The 20,142-nt window shown below is 49.9% G+C and overlaps 1 protein-coding gene and 1 non-coding gene across 2 annotated transcripts; both read left to right on the forward strand.

Annotated features, from left to right (window-relative positions):
• The first annotated feature begins 12,212 nt into the window (after nucleotides 1-12,212).
• Odc1 (ornithine decarboxylase 1) lies at nucleotides 12,213-19,040 on the forward strand. The gene is made up of 12 exons (XM_076559619.1): nucleotides 12,213-12,353; nucleotides 14,542-14,640; nucleotides 14,729-14,845; nucleotides 15,090-15,263; nucleotides 15,418-15,590; nucleotides 15,760-15,894; nucleotides 16,010-16,091; nucleotides 16,281-16,364; nucleotides 16,987-17,149; nucleotides 17,232-17,344; nucleotides 17,424-17,638; nucleotides 18,169-19,040. Exons 3-12 carry the CDS (start codon nucleotides 14,744-14,746, stop codon nucleotides 18,314-18,316), a joined length of 1,389 nt encoding a protein of 462 aa, XP_076415734.1. The 5' UTR covers nucleotides 12,213-12,353; nucleotides 14,542-14,640; nucleotides 14,729-14,743; the 3' UTR covers nucleotides 18,317-19,040.
• LOC121825242 (small nucleolar RNA SNORA42/SNORA80 family) lies at nucleotides 13,601-13,736 on the forward strand. Its single transcript, XR_006067368.1, has one exon. It is a non-coding gene; the product is annotated as a small nucleolar RNA SNORA42/SNORA80 family (small nucleolar RNA).
• Nucleotides 19,041-20,142: the final 1,102 nt, after the last annotated feature.

Consider the following 20,142-nt stretch of genomic DNA (forward strand, 5'->3'; position numbering starts at 1 on the left):
ACATGAGAAGAGGCTGAGAGAGGAGAATTGTCGCAAGTTCCAAGTCATCCAGGATATATACATTTCTACCTCCCTTCACTAGATACCAGTCTTCCCTTGGCTATAGCATCATTTGCAGGTGTCATCCTTGTTGGCTATTTGGAGTATTCCTAATGTTTGGTTATTATAAATAATACCTTCATGTAGTACTTTAAAAAATTATTTTATGTGCACTGGTGTGTCAAATCCCCTGGAACTGGAGTTACAGTTATGAGCTGCCACTTGGGTGCTGGGAATTGAACCTGGGTCCTCTGGAAAAGCAGCCAGTGCTTTTAGCAGCCGAGCCATCTCTCCAGCCCCCATATAGCCCTTTTTAATGTATAAAATTCCATATGCCTTTCAGGCCAGGCATGGTAGTGCACACCTGCAATGCTTGCACTTGGATGGTAGAGGCAGGAGATAAGAGTTAGTCTGGGCTACATAGTAATACCCTGTCTCCAAAAACTAAAGGTAACATAAGAGTTAGAGTCTGGGCTACATAGTAATACCCTGTCTCCAAAAACTAAAGATAACAAGAGTTAGAATCTGGGCTACATAGTAATACCCTGTCTCCAAAAACTAAAGATAACAAGAGTTAGAGTCTGGGCTACATAGTAATACCCTGTCTCCAAAAACTAAAGGTAACAAACCTAGAGGGTATTCCTTAGGACAGAATCCTAAAGTGAGTTTGAGCTGGCAAGAGGACTCAGAGTTCAAAAGTCTTATCCTACAAACAGCATACCAACAGGGCCACCGGATGGAGGGACATGCGTCTTTTAGCCCCTTGATACCCGCTGATTGTAGTCAGTGAACATTCTCTCCCGGATATACCCCAGAGAGTCATTGTCACAGCTCAACAACCTGAGCAAATACATTTTTAAAAATGTATTCGTTCTTTTTGTTTGTTTTCTTTTGATTTTTGAGATAAGATCTCAGCATGTAGCTCTTATTACATGGATCCTCCTACCCCTGCCTTCCTAGTGCTGGGATTAAAGTCATATGCCACCACACTGGCTTCATTCATTTTTTAATGTATCGTTGTGTGTCTGTAGGTGGGTGTGTGCATGTGAGTGCAGGTACCCATGGAGGCCAGAAGAGGGTGTTAGATCCACGGGAGCTGGAGTTACAGGTGGTGGTACGCCACCGGATCTGAGTGCTGGGAACCACGCTCAGGTCCTTTGCAAGAGCAATACATACTCTTAACCATGGAACTGACTCTGCAGCTCCAAGCAAATGTGTTTTTTGATATGAACCACCCATGCCTTCTCCCTCCTTTCCTACTGCTCTGTGCCTGGCCAGAAGCATCTCTGAGTATTATTCTTTTGTTGGGACCAAAGCCATGGCTACTGTTACAAAGAACACTGGCAGCTAGTCTCCAAGAACCACAGAGGTTGGTGTGCAGCACAGGCCTGGGTTGAAGCAGATATGTTCTGGAAGGAGATGTGGGAGATGGGGTGCAAACCCAGGAGATGAAAGAGGAAGGTAGCCTGAGACTTGTTAGCCAAGCCAGGATACTGCAAACACCGGATCAGGATCTACACCCCACTTCAATGTCATCTGGGACCTATGTCTACCTTTGGTCATTCTATGTAGAATGGGATGTGAAGGCTGAGGGTTGCCATCTCTGCATTTTCCCAAGAGCTTGGTGGGTGGAGGGAAGAGAGAACATTGCCATCCAAGAACAGTGCTATCATCTCACCCCGTGGGATAATGATGGCAGCATACCCACCTACATGCCAAGCTCCAACTCATCAGAGAAGCAGAGACCAGGCAAGATGGGTATGGCCAAGAGCATGCAATCCCAAGGTAGCCAGAGACAGAGTTCCCCAAGAACCCTATCCTGGGCTCTGTGACTTTGAGATGAGGTCTGTGTTGATCCTCAAAGACCTAATGGCAAGGTCTCCCCAGTGAGGGCCGTGGCACCCTGTAGATACGGAGGCAGGTACAAGGAAGGGTAGGAAGGGAGGGAACAGACAGGAGTTGAGCTGATACCTGGGCCAAGGCCAAGGCCCACCAACAACCCTGCAAGGTAATAGTGGGGTCCCAAACTCAGAGAGGTGCAAAGACTCTCCTGAGCCCCACTGCAAGCCATGCCAAACTCACCTTGGTGCTTCCTGGGCACCAGTGCTGGGCCAGGAGCCGTAGTTCCGGAAGGGCGGGACAGTGGGTACTGCCTGCAATAAGGCAAGGCATTGTCTGCAGATCATAAGCTGGACTCACAGCTGCCCTGCTTGTTATTATCATCACGCCCATCAGCTCTAAACAATGGCACTGATAAAATAGCCCTCTCTGAGATGCTCCTTTGTTCTACACAATGGCCGTGGTTATGAGTTTTAATGGTGTGCATGGAACTTCACATTTGCATGACTTATGCTCTTATAGAGGATTCCTCACCGAAATTAATGTGGAGAACTTCCAGTTCCGCTGCCAGGCCCTGATTCACAGGCTTTGCCCTCTGTGTCCATTTGAGAATGAGTTTCTCGTGGGCTCTAGTCTTTGAGCGAGCTGACCACACTCATCCTGGCTCACCCAGGATGACTCTTCTAGATAAATCTGACTGTTTCTAAGTGTCAGCCACTCCACCTTGGAGCCCGGTCCCTGGACAGCCCATGGCTTCAGCTGTCATGACATTTGAAAAGAATGATGCTATTACAGGCATTATGAATGCAAAGAAACGGAGTTAGTTTTGCTTGCTACAGGACTTGGCCTATCACAAGCCTTTCAGGCAGGCCCAGCCCAGTTGAATAGTGAGGCAGAGATAAGAAGAGACCTTTGATATTGGGCTGTGTGCCCAGTTTTGAGACATTGCAAATAAGTATGCTGTAGCTGCCTCCTGGACTGCTGGAGGAGCCATCTTCAGAGCCAGAGCCTGACGTGGCAGGCATTCACGGGCCATCCCCCTGAGGAGTTGTAAATGATTTTGTCCATCCCCAGTCAACCTGTCCCTTCCTCCATGGAGGTAACCGCCTGTTCACTTCTCACCTGCAGACCCCTGGGTCCCACCAAGAACGGCTATAATGAAGAAGGCCACCTGCCTACAGATGCCTGCCGCCTGTGAAGAGTGGAGGGGTGTGGGGGAGGGGAGTCCCAGGACAAGTTGGGATAGGACATTGGTAGGAACAGGGGGATCATCACTCTGGAAAGGAGAGAAAGATCTAGGCAAGGAGTGAGACAGTGAGTCTTTTTTGTTAAAAAAAAGGTAACTGTTATTTTCATGTATATGCATGTGTGTGTGTGCGCCTACATGAGTTTATGTGTGCTACATATGGAGATGCTCATGGAGGCCAGAGGACATTAGATCCTCTGGAATGAATGACAGATGGGTGTGAGTCTCTATGTGGGTACCAGGAACTGAACCTGGGTCTCTGCAGAAGTAAAGCTCCTAAGTGCCAAGCTGTTTCTCCAGCCCGGAAGCACTGAGTTTTCGATGGTATAAAATGACCCCGCCCCTTTCAGTGTCTGAGAAAGAAGCCGGGGACAGCCAGGGATTGTTTGGATTTTCACCATAGCTCAAAGCAACACATAGAGTCCCCGGGGACTCATTGAAATTCATTAGGAAGCATAGGGGAACTGGCTAGAAAGATTTGACCGCGACTTTGGGGAAGGGCAGAGCCTGTCCTCAGCCTGCCGGCTCTCAGGCTCACTTCCAAGGGACAGCCCTATTCTGTTCCTGGATTTTCTCCCGTCTCCTCTAAGTGGTTCAAGCTCCCTCCCAGAAGTGCTGTCTGCGAGCCCAATTCCTACTGGTCAGCTCAGGACCTGTGGGAAGCTCACTCCCTTCCAGCCCAGGGGCTAGCCTCTCTCTACAATCATGAGGGTTTCCTGCTCACCCCTCCACCAAGCTGTCTGCATGGGCCCTGGGTAGTCCAGGGCGAAGAGATTTTGTGTCTTCATTTGGTGGCTCTCTTGCCTTCCACACTCACTAGGTCTGATGGGAACAAGTTGAGGCCATAACAAAGGAGGCTGGAGTAGAGGGTGCTCCTCACACAGACCACAGCCAACAACCCTCTCCCAAAGGAGAGTTGGGGATGGGTTTCTGTACCTATAAGACTTATTTTTGCCATGAGCCCTTTCAATTCACCCCAGTTTTGTTTAAACTTCTCTAAGTTCAGCTCATCTTCTCTTATTTCTGGTGTTTTTGTTTTGTTTTTCTAGACAGGGTTTCTCTGTGTAGTTTTGGTGTCTGTCCTGGAACTCCCTCTGTAGACCAGGCTGGCCTCGAACTCACAGAGATCTGCCTGCCTCTGCCTCCCAAGTGCTACGATTAAAGGTGTGCGCCACCACTGTCGGGCTTCTCTATTCTTTCTGATGTCTCTGCCTTTGGGTCCCTATAACCACTGTCCTGGTGACTGGCACACAGAGCAGGAGCCTGAGGCTAGACCTCCCCTCTGAACATGAACTACTCAAGACTAGGGACTTCAGCCGGGCGGTGCTGGCACACGCCTTTAATCCCAGCACTCGGGAGGCAGAGACAGGCGGACCTCTGTGAGTTCGAGGCCAGCCTGGGCTCCAGAGTGAGTTCCAGAAAAGGTGCAAAGCTACACAGAGAAACCCTGTCTCGAAAAAAAAAAAAAAAAGAATGAGGACTTCCGGAGTTGGTGCCTGACTCAGTAGGGTTAGGGCGCCTGCCACCAACCAGCACTGACAGCCTGAGTTTGATCCCTGGGACCCACATGGTCGGAGAGACCCCACTGCTGCGGGTTGTCCTCTGTGCACTCCCCACAACAACAACAATAATAAATAAACTTACAGTTTTGAAAAATGAATGGACAGTTCCTTGGGCTCATCACTTTTCTTTTTGTTTTAGTGGTGGTGCACACCTTTTTTTAAATTTTAATTTATTTTTTAATTACACTCATGATAATCTTTAATTACACTCATGATATTAATTACATTTGTGGTATTCATTGATTACATTTGCAGTATTCATTTAATGACTACATTTATGATATTTATTAATTGCAGTAATTGTATTGATTTATTGCATTCATGATATTATGTCCTGATACTACTGTCCATTTGTGGGACCTTTCCATCACACAAAACAGAAACTCTGTACTTAGGAAGTCATTGCTCTATATTCCTTTCTTCTCCATTTTGAGATAACATCTAATCTTTCTGTCTCTATGAATTTGTATATTCTATATATTTCATGTAATACAATTCTATAGTATTTGTCCTTTTTTAATGTAAAAACATTTTATGTACAACTGCAGGAGAAATAATACACAGATAGCTTGAACATTAAAAACAGGTTATAATTCTAAAGTCCAGGGTTATGTGAAACTGGAAAATATTTTCCTTGTAGAAAATAGTAAAAATGATAACACTTACCAATAAGCCCTTTTAAGCCAAATAATAACTGAATTATACATATAAAGATTGATTAGATTCTGGGATGCAGAAGAGACCTATCTCTATCTATGAGAGCTATGTTTTACTTAAGCTGTGTAAGTGGGATTCCTATTCATCTTCCCCTTCACTGTTTGATTTATGGCAGACATTTATCTATGGGCCAATTCATAATCTAAAAAGATTTTGGGCTCATCTCTTTCTTCTTGGAACCTGGTAGGGTCCTGGCACAGAACTGCGGAGGAATGGAAATAGTATTTAGAGTCTCCTTGTCCAGTCACGCCCCTCCCCTCCCCTGCTCGGCTCTGCTAGCTCAGGTGTGCTCTTGCTCCAAGCCCCTCAAGATATTGTTGGCTGTGACTTGCCAGGAATGCATACTGTCTCCAGGAAGAGTACTAACCTTCCCGAAGCCTCCATTGTGCAAGGGCCATCCGGGCACTGTTACCTGCCACAGAAGGAAGGGGGACTTCCCAGAGGTGGGGCCCAGGTGGGTGTGGCTCCTGCAAAGAAAATGGACCAGGGCAAAACCCAGCAGAGATGTTGTGCCTTGTGGGCTCCACCAGGCACTTGGGAGAAAACAAAGCAAAGATGCCGTTTTCCTTATTGATCAGAGGCTGGGCCTTCTGTTGGTCCTTGGCAGACCCTCAGGAATGTGTCCCTCATATACTGGAGGAGCTCAAAAGACATACAGAATGAGCGCATCACCCAAAGATGACGACTCAGGTTCTGTGTCCTTAATTCCAGAGAACTCACTGAGGGAGGGAGGAAGTCTTAGCAGCCAATGGTCACACAGAAGCCACAGATGTCTTTTTAAGTCAACTCGAGTTTTGTTGTTTACACTGACTGTGTTTGCGTGTGTGGCTTTTACACACGATTGCCACAGTGCACATGGAAGTTCTCTCCTTCCATCATGTGGGTTCAGGGATTAACTCACGCTTCGTGACAAGCTCTGTGTCCACTGGGCCACCGTGACAGCCTTGTTTGTTTATTTGTTTGTGTGTGTGTAGGGGGGTTGTTTGTATTTTTACTGCTTTTTTTTTTTTTTTTTTTTTGGTTTTTTGAGACAGGGTTTCTCTGGGTAGCTTTGCGCCTTTCCTGGAGCTCACTTGGTAGCCCAGGCTGGCCTCGAACTCACAGAGATCCGCCTGCCTCTGCCTCCCGAGTGCTGGGATTAAAGGCGTGCGCCACCACCGCCCGGCCTATTTTTACTGCTTTGTTTTGCTTTTGAGACAAGGTCTCTATGCAGTCGAGGTTGGCCTTGAATTTATGATTCTCTTGCCCTTATCTCCCAAATGCTGGGATTAGAGACACACCACCATGTCTGGTTATACGTAATGCTGGGATTAAATTCAGGGCTTCATGCATGTTAGGTCAGTACCGACTGACTGAGCTACAGCCTCAGATAGCCCCGGTTACAAGAGACAGTGACTTCTGTGGGTCAGGTTGAGGATTAGAAACTGGACTTATAGTCAGAAGTAAATTATGGTTCTGGTTGGGGATTTAGCTCAGTGGTAGAGCGTTTGCTTAGCAAGCGCAAGGCCCTGGGTTTGATCCTCAGTTCAAAAAAAAAAAAAGAAAAAAAATTATGGTTCTGATCTGAAGCAGGGACAGGAAGGATGAGGCAGAAAATTGAAGGTACCCATCTCCTATGACTGCTGGGCTGAAGACACAAGGCCTTTGGGACAGTGTCTAGGCCATGAGACTAAGAGGGTGATGGAGCAGACTCCAAAGAGTGGGTCGAAGTGACTGTGAACTATATAGCCTCCAGTGGTGGGTTTTACATAAACAAGTTACAGCCAGTTCTCAAACCTGCTGTCATACCACTCCACATGAAAGGTGCCATGTCTTAGTGCCGCTTGGCCATAAGTACTGGCATCCAGACTTCAGCCCACTAACTGGCAAGGGTATGGGAAGCAAAGGATTGCCAGGTACCAATATGGCACTAAAATGGACCTCAGGACAGGGTTTACTTCACTGCCGTGTCCTGTGTAGCTCCTGACCCACCCCTGAGATCTCCGGGGCTCTGGAAAGTCCTGTTTCCATATTTCCATACTAGGTTTGCTGTCTGGCCCCATCCCAGGAAGCTCTAAAAGGGCTGGGTGAGGTGGGGCCTTGATGTAACTTCACTCTTTATGATAAAAGTACCCTGAGACTTACACACACACACACAGGATCTGATGCTTAGAAGAGATTCTTTGGAGGAAAGCCACCGTCTCTGATGATGCCACCATTGCTCAGAGCAAGGAGGGACTCCCTGGAAGCTGCCTTCCCTGCCTTGGGCACATCATTTGGATTATCAGCAGAGGCGGCACACTTTCTGCCTCGCAGGGAGGGTTAGCTTTTGAGAGACACTTAACACAATTCCAGGGCAAGTCGAGCATCGGTGAGTAATAGCAATGCAACATTATGTTTGGTCAAATATCCAGATGTCTTGTGATTGCCCCGTGAGGGCTTCCCCATTGCCCAGGTATCTTGAATTGTGCTTGGTATCTTGAATTGTGCGCCTTCAGCCGGACTGGGGTTTATTTCTTTATGGGGTCAAATACCAAGACCTTCACTCCAGTCTGCTCTTTTTCTAGAAGGCAGAATGTGACTATGGATACAGATTCTTCTTTTCCTTCTTAGACAGTTTTAGCTTGAAGCCAGGTATGGTGGCCTCCACTTTTAATCGCAGCAGAGGCATACTGACCTCTGTGAGTTCAAGCAACCCCGTCTACACAGTAAATTCCAGGCCAGCCAGGGCCACACAGTGAGACCGTGTCTAAAACAAAACTAAACAAAGGTGAACCAATGAATGCATGAAAGCTGTCTTGACTTTGCCAATACCAAGTAAATGGATTCATACACAGTTGCAAGTCATTCTTTGTTGGTGTTTAATTCTCTCCCAATAAGGGCTCCTCTTTATTTATTTATTTATTTTGGTTTTTCGAGACAGGGTTTCTCTCTGTAGCCTGGCAAGGGCTCCTCTTTAAATCGGTGACTACTATAGATACTTGGGAGATGGAGGCAGTAGATGTTCAAGGTCAGGCTCTGCTACACAGGCCTGAGCTTCATGAGATGCTGTCTTAAAAAAAAAATCTAGGGCGGTGGTGGCACATGCCTTTAATCCCAGCACTCAGGAGGCAGAGCCAGGCAGATCTCTGTGAGTTCGAGGCCAGCCTGGTCTACAGAGTAAGTTCCAAGAAAGGCACAAAACTACACAGAGAAACCCTGTCTCAAAAACAAAACAAAACAAACTAAAAACTCCTACATTGGGGTTGGGGATTTAGCTCAGTAGTAGAGTGCTTTCCTAGCAAGTGCAAGGCCCTGGGTTCAGTCCTCAGCTCTGGAAAAAAAAAATCTAGTTAGGCTTCTTAGAACTTCAGTGTGCATGGGCCTGAGTTCTCCTTTGGCCCAACCATGCCCACTTATAGACCTGATCTCCAATCCCCAAGGAGGGGAGTGAGATCCAGGGCTTTACCATGGGCAAGGGCTGAGAGTCCCTAAGAAAGTCAGAGACAGCCCTAGAATGCAGGACAGTAACCGAGAAACCACTCACTCATTCTTCGGTGACTCTACACCAAACATCTCACTCCATGTTGGCGCAACATCCGGGCATCGGTCATTGCCTGTTTTACAAGGTCTCATCACTTTATTTGTGGGGAGAGGGGGCAATGGCAATGGAACTTAGGGCCTCAGATTGCCCCCAGGAGAAAAGGGGCGAGCACTCTCCCGTGTGGAGTGGTAGCCTAGCCTTTGTTGATTTTCTCTTAAGGAAAATGGGAAAGGGAAGGGAGGAGCCGGATGGAGACAGGTTGACGAAAGTAATGCCACTCGCTTGACTAAGAACGGGTTTAGTCACCACGGGCCTATCTTCTTGAATGCAGGTTAGCAGCTGAGTCTTATGACTCAAGCATCGCTCCCTTCAGACCGGCTTTGGGGGCCTCTCCTAGCTGGAGCCTGTTCACCCCCAGCCAGCAGGGCCAGTACCCCAGGAAGTGGGTCCCTCCTCCCCTACCTTCCGTCCCCACCCTGACAAGTCAGCTGCATCATGAGGAAGGCCTCACCTCCCCAGGGGAAAGCACAGCGTTTGGGCAGGAGTTGGAATGTCTGGGTGGGTTGTGGGTTGTTGCCTACCACAGGCGGCTGTGACAGGGTGTGAGCAGCTCACGTGGGATGGCATGGTTGGTCGCCTGCCTTCTGAAGACCTGCTCTCCCCTTCAAGTTAAGTTTTCCAGATCTAAAGCATCACAGAGACGAAGATTCCCCCACCAAGTGCTTCAGGCTGTATGTTCTCTGATGGGTTCCAACAGTTAGTCTCATCCTTGAGGAAGAAAAGAGTGGGTAAAAGGGGGTCCCACATCCTTCTGCTGTTCTTGTATTTGCAGAAGCCACACTTCAGGGACAGGCAGATCTTTTTTGTTTTGTTTTGTTTTTGTTTTTGGAGACAGGGTTTCTCTGTGTAGCTTTGGTGCCTGTCCTGGATCTCGCTCTGTAGGCCAGGCTGGCCTCAAACTCACAGAGATCCACCTGGCTCTGCCTCCTGAGTGCTGTGATTGAAGGCGTGAGTCACCCCCGCCCCCAAGCAGATCATTCTTTCACTCATTCACGAACTCATTCAACAGGTATTCAGGGACTGTGCCCCAAGTCTGGAAGTGGGCACTAAGAAGAGAGAGGACTTGTACAAAACTGCATAGCAACTTGGGTCAGAGATAGATCATGAATTCCCTTTGCAGAAAAGTGCCAGCGGATTTTTTTTTGTTTTTGTTTTTTTTGTTTAAAGACAGGGTCTTACTATGTAGCTCTTGGCTGGTGTGGAACTCTTTTCAGACTAGGCTGGTCTCAAACTTTTATTTATTTATTTTTGTTTTTGGAGACAGGGTTTCTCTGTAGTTTTGGTGCCTGTCCTGGTTCTCGGCTCTGTAGCCCAGGCTGGCCTCGAACTCACAGGGATTGGCCTGGCTCTGCCTCCTGAGTGCTGGGATTAAAGGCGTGGGTCATCACACCCCGCTAAAAAAATGTGTAGCCCAGATTGGCCTCAAACTCCAGACCCACCTGCCCCTGCCTCCTTCAGCAAATCCTACTGGCCTGCACCACAAGAACCAGCTCAAACTTTTAGAGATCTAGTGGTGGCACCCAGGAGGCAGAGGCAGACGGATCTCTGAGTTCAAGGCCAGCTTGGTCTACAGAGTTCCAGGGCTACACAGAGAAAACCCCTGTCTCAAAAACAAAAACAAACAAACAAAAAACCTTACAGACATCTGCCTGCCTTTGCCTCCTAAATGCTAGGACTAAAGGCGTGTGTCACCAGGCCCTCCCTGATCAGGTCCTTGAAAAGCTAAGTCAAGCCAGGCAGTGGTGGCGCACACCTTTCATCCCAGGACACGTGAGGCAGAGGCAGGCAGATCTCCGTGAGATCGAGGCGAGTCTGGTCTTCAGAGTGAGTTCCAGGACAACCAAGGCTACACAGAGAAACCCTGTCTTGAAAAATAAAATCAAGTCAAGCTATTTATTTATTGCTTTGTTTTTTCAAGTTAGTTGTTGCTGGTATCCTTTGCTGTGTCTGGTCTGGGAGAGGGGTTTTAACTGAGAACAGACAAACCCTGAACAGCGTATATATAGTAACAATGTGGAGTACTATTTGTCTTTCCAATACAGAATATATAAGTAGCCGATCAGTCCACTCGCTCCCCATCCAGGTGACTTTGGGTGATACAAACTCACTGTCGAGACTTCCCCAAAGCGTGTGAGTTGTAGCTAACCTGATAAGTCTACCGATTTAACTCCGTCCAACAGAGAGTCACAGGGGCGGTGGGTGGCTCGGGACCCCACCACCTCTTCACTCGCCCCTCCCACGCCTCCGAGTAGAGCTGCGGCTTATCAGACAGAGGGCGCGTTCCCGCACGCCACTGGCGCCCACCCTCCGGCTTTTGGAAGATGCCCCCCTTAACTGCCGGCGCGCTTGCTAGCGTCGCTCAGCAAGCTCCACCGCCTGGGCGTGCGTGCATGCGTGCGAGCGTGCGTGCGGGGCCGTGAAGCAGGGCCAGCAGCGCTCAGCGCCCGCCACGTCGACGTGGGGCTGCCTTGCAGTCACCTCACAGCCCGTGCATCCGGCGAGCCCGCCTGCTGCCCCGCTAGGGAATCCCACGCGCAGCACTTTGACGACTAGACTTCCAGACCGGGGTCTCGACCCAGTGGCGGGGGGGAGCCGGGGGGGGGGGGGGGGGGGGGGGGAGAGGGCAGGCGCCCAGGCGCGTGTGCGCATGCGCCGGCCGGCCCGGCTGCCCAGCGGGCCCTGCGGCGTGCGGGCCGGCCGGCGCGGCCCGCGGCTGGGGTGCGCGTGCGCGGGCCCCGCCGCAGGGCGTGTCCGGCACGAGGCCGGGCGGATGCGCGCGCGCGCGCGCGGGCGGGGGCGCGGGTGGGCGGGCACGCGCGGCGCCCCGCCCCCCGCTGACGCGCGCGGCCCGCGCCTCCGGGCTCCCGGGCGGGCGCCGGGGCCCCGGGTTGAGGCTGGGGCGGGGGACGGGGTGGTGCCGGTGGGTGGGTGGGTGGGGTAGGGAGGGGGGGGAGAGGGTTGGCCACCGCGGAGCCCCGGCCCCTCCCCGCCCCTCCCCTCCACCCCGTCCCTGCGCCTCCTCCCCGGCCGGAACCGATCGCGGCTGGTTTGAGCTGGTGCGTCTCCATGGCGACGCGCTCAGCGTATAAGTAGCGGCCGCGGCGCGCCGTCGGGCTTTGTCAGTCCCTGCAGCGGCCGCCGCCGTCCGTCCTTCCGCCCGCCCTCCTCCCTGCCTGCCTCCCTCCCTCCCTCGCTCGGCCGGCAGCGGCAGCGGCGGCAGCACCTCGGCGCCACCTCGGGCCGGCGTCTGCCGCGGCGGGCTCGACCAGGCGGCTGACGGGGCGGCAGCGGCGGCGGCGGGCGGCCGGGCAACCCTCCTCGGGGTGCGGCGGCGGCGGCGGCGTCTCCATCTCCATGGGGCTGGCCAGCGGCGTCCGTGCGCTGTGAGGTGAGCGGGGCGCGGGAGGGGATCTGCGGCCACGTGTCGCCGCCAGGCCCCGAGTGCGGGCGCCCGACCGGCGGCGGTGGCGGCGGCGGCAGGGGACACGTGGCCCGGGGCCGGTGACCTTGCGAGCCGCCCGGAAGGCAGCCAGCCAGCCAGCCGCCCCTGGCTCTTGGGCTGCGAACCCTCTCCTTCCCTCCCTGGTGTCGCCCACGGGAGCTCCCACCGCGTCTGCCCGGCCCGGCCCGGCGCTCCATCCACCATCCCGGAGCGAGGATGGATGGAGGGCGAGCCCCGCGGCAGGTGCAGGGCAGCGCGGCCGCCCTGCTGCTGCTGCTGCTGCTGCTGCTGCTGCTGCAGTTCGCCCAGCCGCTTTCTTTACTTTCGCTACGTGTGCAGAGCGGAGTCGCTGAGCCGATCTCAAAGTTGCTAGACCCTAAATTTAGTCCCGGAGTCACTGCCGAGGAGGAGTACCCGCCGGCTGTGACTTGGGAATTAGGGCTCCATGAATGACTTAGTGGTTTAGGAGGAGAAGCCTGGACTCCCGGGCTGTCCGGCGTGCACGTTTAGAAGCCCGGCTCAGGATCCTCAATAACTGGTTTGGTTTTTTTAATAAAAAAAAAAGTGTGAGGAACAGAGCCAGTCGGGGATGTCTGCGGGAGGACAAAGAAGGCGGTGACTTGTTTTATTCCAGTCTAAGACCGAGCAGAATTTGACTGGCGGAATTCTTTTTGTTTTAATTGGCTTGTATCTCTCCTAGCGTTAACCGCTTGTGCTAATTGAGTCAATTACCATTTAGCTACGCCCAGCCCAAAAGGTGTTCGGAATCTTGTTCAGATTTTAACGTATTTTATTATTCAGAGGAAACGTTAAGAGATACCGAAAGGCAAAAGTTAAGTGTTAACGATTTAGCTACGCCCAGCCCAGAAGGTGTTCGCAACATTTTTCAGATTTTATGGACTTGATTATTCAGGTAAAACGTTAAGAGATACAGAAACGCTGTATAAATAAAGTAAGTAGTATCTCAAAGAAAGATTTCCAGGTTTAAGCCTGAAGGTTGCCTGGAAAATACTTAAGACCTAAAATTAGAGTTACTCCCAGCGCCTAGTCATCAGTTGTAAATGGTATACACATGGGCAGACTTGAGTTGGCTGGCGCTGGTCTCTGGTCTTCGTTTAGTGGTTTAGGCAACTAATGAAGTTGACAGTGCCAACAAGTCTCATTAAATGGTGGATTAAATCGCGTTTTACCGTGCATGGGTTTGGATTTATGGCAGGCTTGTCACCCTGGGCCTCTCATAGTGTCCCATGCTAGAGCAAACTGTGGCTCCTAACCATTGCCCGGCCTCCGTGCCTGTGGGCTGCTGGCACTGAAGTGGGTCACACAGTGGGGAAAAGAAAAGAATCCTTTATTTACCTGGCCACTCGACGGTGTCAGTTTCAAAAGACCAAGACAGAAGCTTTTATTGTTCAGTGTGGTGATCTTATTGTTACTCATAAAGTTAGCCAAAAATCCTACCATATGGTTATTATCCATAACTAAGCGGAAGGCATTTGAGGACAGTTGGATTCCCAGAAGGTGTTCATTTGGTAGGCAATACAGGCTCTAGGATACTGATTTCTGATAACAGTAACTTTAGCCGGATACTATGTTGATGAGGTTAATCTTTTTTTTTTTTTTATGCCACTATGGCATGAAAGTTTCCTTGTGGGAATTATTGGATTATTTACTAAAAATCATTAAGCATAACGTAGCCCAGTGGGTAAAGAAAAGATGTTTACAGGCTGTGTGTGGTTACTGTACTGCCACATGAAGTTTCTGGAGAGCTGGGATGGCTTGGAAATAAAGCAGATCGGAACACGTAATATTAATAAATGCCAGCCATGGGATTGTGTGCAGATAATCTTCTGAAACCCACATGCTGTTTTCGAGGAAAGGGGGTTGAGCTGTTCCTCATGTATGGAGCAAAGCTATGTGTCCAGTGTGGAATCTAGTGTATTTGGGTACTGCAGAGGTTTGGGGATTTGTGGGGCTCACCGAGGCGCTGGGATTCCCGCCCACGCACCCCACTGATCTTCCTGTCCTGGGCACTTTATTCCGCCAGCTAACTCTGGTATGCTGCTGCAGTGTCTAACCTTTAATGGTAAGATTCCAAGGGAAGGAGCAACATCGTGTGTTTCTTCCTATCCATCAGAACGCTTCCACCGCTCCAAGGAGACAGCGTGCAGAGTTCCTGGATAGCTTGCCTTGTGAGGAGCTGGCGATAGTCTAATTCCACCTCTAGGTTTTTTGTGTAAGTATTCAGTTGGTACTGTGGGTTTTGGTGAGAGTCACTGCTAAGGCTTTGAGTGGGGTCACCCTCACAGCTTATTCTATTTCAGGGCACATCGAGAATCATGAACAGCTTTAATAAGGAAGAGTTTGAGTGCCATATCCTCGATGAAGGCTTTACTGCCAAGGACATCCTGGACCAAAAAATTAATGAAGTTTCTTCCTCAGTGAGTATGGGAAGCCCACGTCCACAGCTAGGCTGAGTTCCTAGTGTGGTGGGAGTGAGCATGTCTTCATGTCTTGCCGAGAATCTAGAATTTCGTTGGTTGTGGATTGTCCAGTGGTGACAGCCATGCTGTGTCAGTGACTGCCAACAGGAATAGGATTTGGTGAAGGGGGAAAGGAAAGGGGATTTCAGTGTGGCACACTGCAGCACTGTTAACGAGGGCCCTGTACCCCCTCTCAATCCAGGACGATAAGGATGCTTTTTATGTCGCGGACCTTGGGGACATTCTGAAGAAACACCTAAGATGGCGAAAAGCCCTTCCCAGAGTCACTCCCTTTTATGCTGTCAAAAGTAACGACAGCAGAGCCATAGTGAACACCCTCGCCGCCATTGGGACGGGTTTTGACTGTGCAAGCAAGGTGAGCCTGCTCGAACCCAGGCCAGCATGGGTTGTGTGCCTTGGGCAGCAAGTGTTAATGCGCTGGGGTGCACATGACACTTGGCTGTGCTTTTGTTTCTGAGAGAGACGCATTCGGTCTGGAGATAATCCAGCACCCGCCTTCTCTCTTTCAGACTGAAATACAGTTGGTGCAGGGGCTTGGGGTGCCTCCCGAGAGGATCATCTATGCGAATCCTTGTAAACAAGTGTCTCAAATCAAGTATGCTGCCAGTAATGGGGTCCAGATGATGACTTTTGACAGTGAGATTGAGTTGATGAAAGTGGCCAGAGCACATCCAAAGGCAAAGTGAGTCCTGAGAGCGAAGACTGGGCTTCGTTCAACTGTCCCCACTCCTGCGTTCATTCCTCCACATAGTAGAACTAGGCTAACCCCTGGGTTAGCCTCAAACCCACACTTGGGATAGGGCTCTCTAGTGTGGATGGAATACTTACTTGATGTACTTCTGTCCATCTAGGTTGGTTTTGCGGATTGCCACTGATGATTCCAAAGCAGTTTGTCGCCTCAGTGTCAAGTTTGGTGCCACACTCAAAACCAGCAGGCTTCTCTTGGAACGGGCAAAAGAGCTAAATATTGATGTCATTGGTGTCAGGTGAGACCTCAGTGACATGGTTACAGACTGAGACATTAAACAATTCCGGTTTTATGGGCAGCTCTCATTTTGAGAACTAGTGGAACAAGCAGCATCCTGTTACCTTTGATTTCAGCTTCCATGTGGGGAGTGGATGTACTGATCCTGAGACCTTCGTGCAGGCCCTGTCTGATGCCCGCTGTGTCTTTGACATGGGAGTGAGTACATGGGACTCATTTTATTAGTTATAGTGAGTGGAGGGGCTGTCTGGAATAGTACTCTCAGTCTAGAATTCACCTTTTGTGAGAGCCTTTGCAGTGTGACAGATTTAAACCCATCTGCTCTGTGCATTTTATGACTTGTTAGGAGTCTGGCAATCTGACTTGTGAATTTTCTTGCTGCTCTAGACAGAAGTTGGTTTCAACATGTATCTGCTTGATATTGGTGGTGGCTTTCCTGGATCTGAGGATACAAAGCTTAAATTTGAAGAGGTAACTTATTTATTTACAACATTAGTAACCTACAGAGGTATAGCAACTTCCATTTTGGTGTAGTATAAAATCCAAAGGGGCCAGACAGACATGAATGGAAATGACCTGGCATTGTGTTTCCAATGACTTATTTTTATATTTTTGAGATGGTCTCATTTTGTAGTCAGGTTGGCCTGAACTTAGAATCCTCCTGCCTCAGCTATGCCATCATCCCTGGCTCCATTATACTTTTAATGTTCAGTCTCTTAGGAAACAAAGCCGTCTGGTGCTTGTGTTGCTGTTTGTACAATTGAGTGAGTCAGGCATAGTGAGAGGGATTTTATCTTGTTTGCTAAACAGAATTACTTCGGCATTGGGCCCCTGTTTGGTAATAATTGATTTTGCACTATTTAATAATAAAACACTATCCATAGTGTCTTGAAAAGCTAGAGACAGGTCCTGAGAGGAGAGTGGGAAATGAAGTGGTATGTAGACTGTTTCCATGGAGATAAGATGTTACCCGACCACAGCCCTGCTGGTGCCAGCTCCCAGCGTATGTCCTGTCCTTTAACACCTAGCAGTGGGATCTCTCTCCTCCGTGTGAACTGAGTAATGATTGGCCGCTCCCTTCTCTCACTCTTAGATCACCAGTGTGATCAACCCGGCTCTGGACAAGTACTTCCCACCAGACTCCGGAGTGAGAGTCATAGCTGAGCCGGGCAGATACTATGTCGCGTCAGCTTTCACACTGGCAGTCAACATCATTGCCAAGAAAGTGGTGTGGAAGGAGCAGACCGGCTCTGACGGTATGTGGTGACGGGGGTGAGTCACGAAGGGTAACTGAGAATTGATAGAATGGCCGGGAATTAAGGTGATCTGTCTTTGTAGATGAGGATGAGTCAAATGAGCAAACCATCATGTACTATGTGAATGACGGAGTCTATGGATCATTCAACTGCATTCTTTACGATCATGCGCACGTCAAGGCCCTGCTGCCGAAGGTGAGTTTTGAGCATGCTCTCTGTAACAGTGAGTGATGGACAGGATGCAGGGTTAATCAGGAGCAATGTCTTCCTACAGAGACCCAAGCCAGATGAGAAGTATTACTCATCCAGCATCTGGGGACCAACATGTGATGGCCTCGATCGAATCGTCGAGCGCTGTAACCTGCCTGAAATGCATGTGGGTGACTGGATGCTCTTTGAGAACATGGGTGCATACACCGTTGCTGCTGCGTCTACTTTCAATGGGTTCCAGAGGCCTTCCATCTACTACGTGATGTCGAGGTCATTGTGGTGAGTGAGTTTGCGCAGACTTGTATTTCCCCCAAGCATGGATCTCTGGGTTGTTGAGGGGTGGGACATGTACCTACCACGAGCAGGTAACATGTCAAATGTCATACATTCCATCCCTGGGTGCATGCTCCACTGTGGGGAAAACACATGCTAGGCTGAGGAAGAGGAAAGAATCAGTTGAGGATTGGCCTTGACTGTAACAGGGCACCTTGGATTTGATTAAGCTCGGCTCTTGTCTAATTGATACAAAATTGTTTTACTTTGAATTAAATGCAGACAAATGGAAGGGAATCCTCCAATAATACTAATGATCACATTTTTCCTAGGAAGATTCTTAGAACTAAAAGCAGTTAGATTAATGTAACTAGTGTTCAAGTTAGCGTCTGTCACCACGATTTCCCCATTAATGAAGCGGGGCATTGAGTTGCTTCCCGCCTGGTGCTGTAGTGATGAGGCATGCCATCACTACAGTATTGAGGCTGCCCGTTGGAGGGACTTGGGTTTTGAATGTGCCACTTGTTTGTTTCCAGGCAACTCATGAAGCAGATCCAGAGCCATGGCTTCCCACCAGAAGTGGAGGAGCAGGATGTGGGCACGCTGCTGCCCTTGTCGTGTGCCCAGGAGAGCGGGATGGACCGGCACCCAGCAGCCTGTGCTTCTGCTAGTATCAATGTGTAGCTCTCACTGCAAGTTTAGCTTGAACTAAGGGATTTGGGGGACCATTTAACTTAATTACTGCTAGTTTTGAGGTCTTTGTAAGAGTAGAGGTTGCAACAGATGCAGAATGGAAGGCTAGGAGATGGGTCACACTTCCCTGTGTTCCTATGGAAACTTTGAATAGTTGTTTTATATGGATTTTTATTCACTTTTCAGACATGATACTAACGTGCCCCTCAGCTGCTGAGCAAGCATTTGTAGCTTGTGCATTTGGCAGAATGGGCCAAAAACTGATGTTGTGACCCATTTTGAAAATAAACGATCTTGAAATAATTGGGCATCAGGGAATGTTTGCAAGTGTCCCTTAAAGAAGGCACACACTTCCTGCACAGGCTGCTGTAGTCACAGCCGAGAAGGACAAGGTGGATGGGACAAGGCCACGCCCTCTACACAGCATCCATCTGCTTAGTCAGCCCTGCATGTATGCACTGGGCTGTGAAGTTGGTGCCCAGAGCCTGTGGGTGAGGAATGTCATCTGCCCAGATACCCGATGTCCTGGTCACATCCCAGGGAGGGCATCGGAAGCTCTTTGAACCTTGCCTGCAGAAACCCTGAATGTTCCCCAACCCTTGGCTTCGCCTGCAGCACCACCTAGTAACAGCTGGAAGTATCTATCACACAGCACGTGGCAGTCAACTTCCTGTAATAAATTCAACAGCAGCAACCACTGTGTTGTAAATCTTTACCTTGACCACTGACCTTTTATAATCTACTCAATTACACACCTGCTTCGCTCTGAAAAAGTCCTAAACTCTGGAAAACCTGTAGCTCAGGAGAGTCACAGCCTGTAATCCCAGCACTGGAGTTTTTGACCAGTGTGGGCTAACAGACCCTACCTCAGATAACCAACCAACCAACCAGTTAGGTGTAGCCTGAGTAAAGCCACAGACCTGTGAGCATCTGGAGGGGAGGGCTGCCCAGGGCGGAAGCCCTCCAGGCTGCTGCGGTGTTGTGCCTTCCATGCCTGTGAGCGGGAAATCCTGGCCCTCAAGCTGCCTTCCTCTTCAAGATCGCAACTACACACATGACCTGCTTCCCCACGCTTAGGGCTAAAATGTGAACTTTCTTGGGAGCCATAAAGATATGGCTGGAGTTGGGAGGAAAGATGCGGTGAAGCCACTGGTGGTTAAGGGTAAAGGTTCAGGTGGTCCCCATACCTCTAACCGCTGGGCCAGGAGGCTGGCTCATGTGGGGACTTGATTACAAAGGCCCCAGCCCAGGCTTGGGTTAGTGGTAGTTAGGATAACTGGATATCCACCTGGGGAAATGAAGGTCTCTCCAGCTCATTTCCCACAGTTCTTGACTACGGGAAACACTGAAGGCAAGGGACAAGCGGGAGAGCAGCAGGGCTCAGTTTCTTCAGACGAAACTCCAGTCTATAAATGTGCAAAGCAGTCTAGAGGTGAAAGCCAGTGAGGGAGGTTCATGGGAGAGTACAACTTGTATTTTGCTTGCTATGCAGCCCTAACTGGCCTCTGAAGTACCACGTGGGTACTTCATGCCTGGGGAGGCCGGAAGAGAGCATCAGATCTAGAAATGGAGTTACAGAACCTGGGTCCTCTGCAAGAGCAGCCAGCACAACTTAACCACTGAGCCATCCCTCCAGCCCCTAGATACAGTTTTTTGAATGTTCAAGTTTTTGACCTTTGAAGAAACGTCCTCACCTGTCTGGCTGGCAAGGGCAGTTCCTCGGCCCTGGTGGAGTGGTAGCCTAGCATGCTCAAGGCTTTGGGTTCCTTCTGGCCATGGGAGAGGTTGGTAAACTCTGGAAGGCAGTCGTGTTCACT

Source organism: Peromyscus maniculatus, chromosome 22 (genome assembly GCF_049852395.1).
Source record: "Peromyscus maniculatus bairdii isolate BWxNUB_F1_BW_parent chromosome 22, HU_Pman_BW_mat_3.1, whole genome shotgun sequence".
NCBI lineage: Eukaryota > Metazoa > Chordata > Mammalia > Rodentia > Cricetidae > Peromyscus > Peromyscus maniculatus.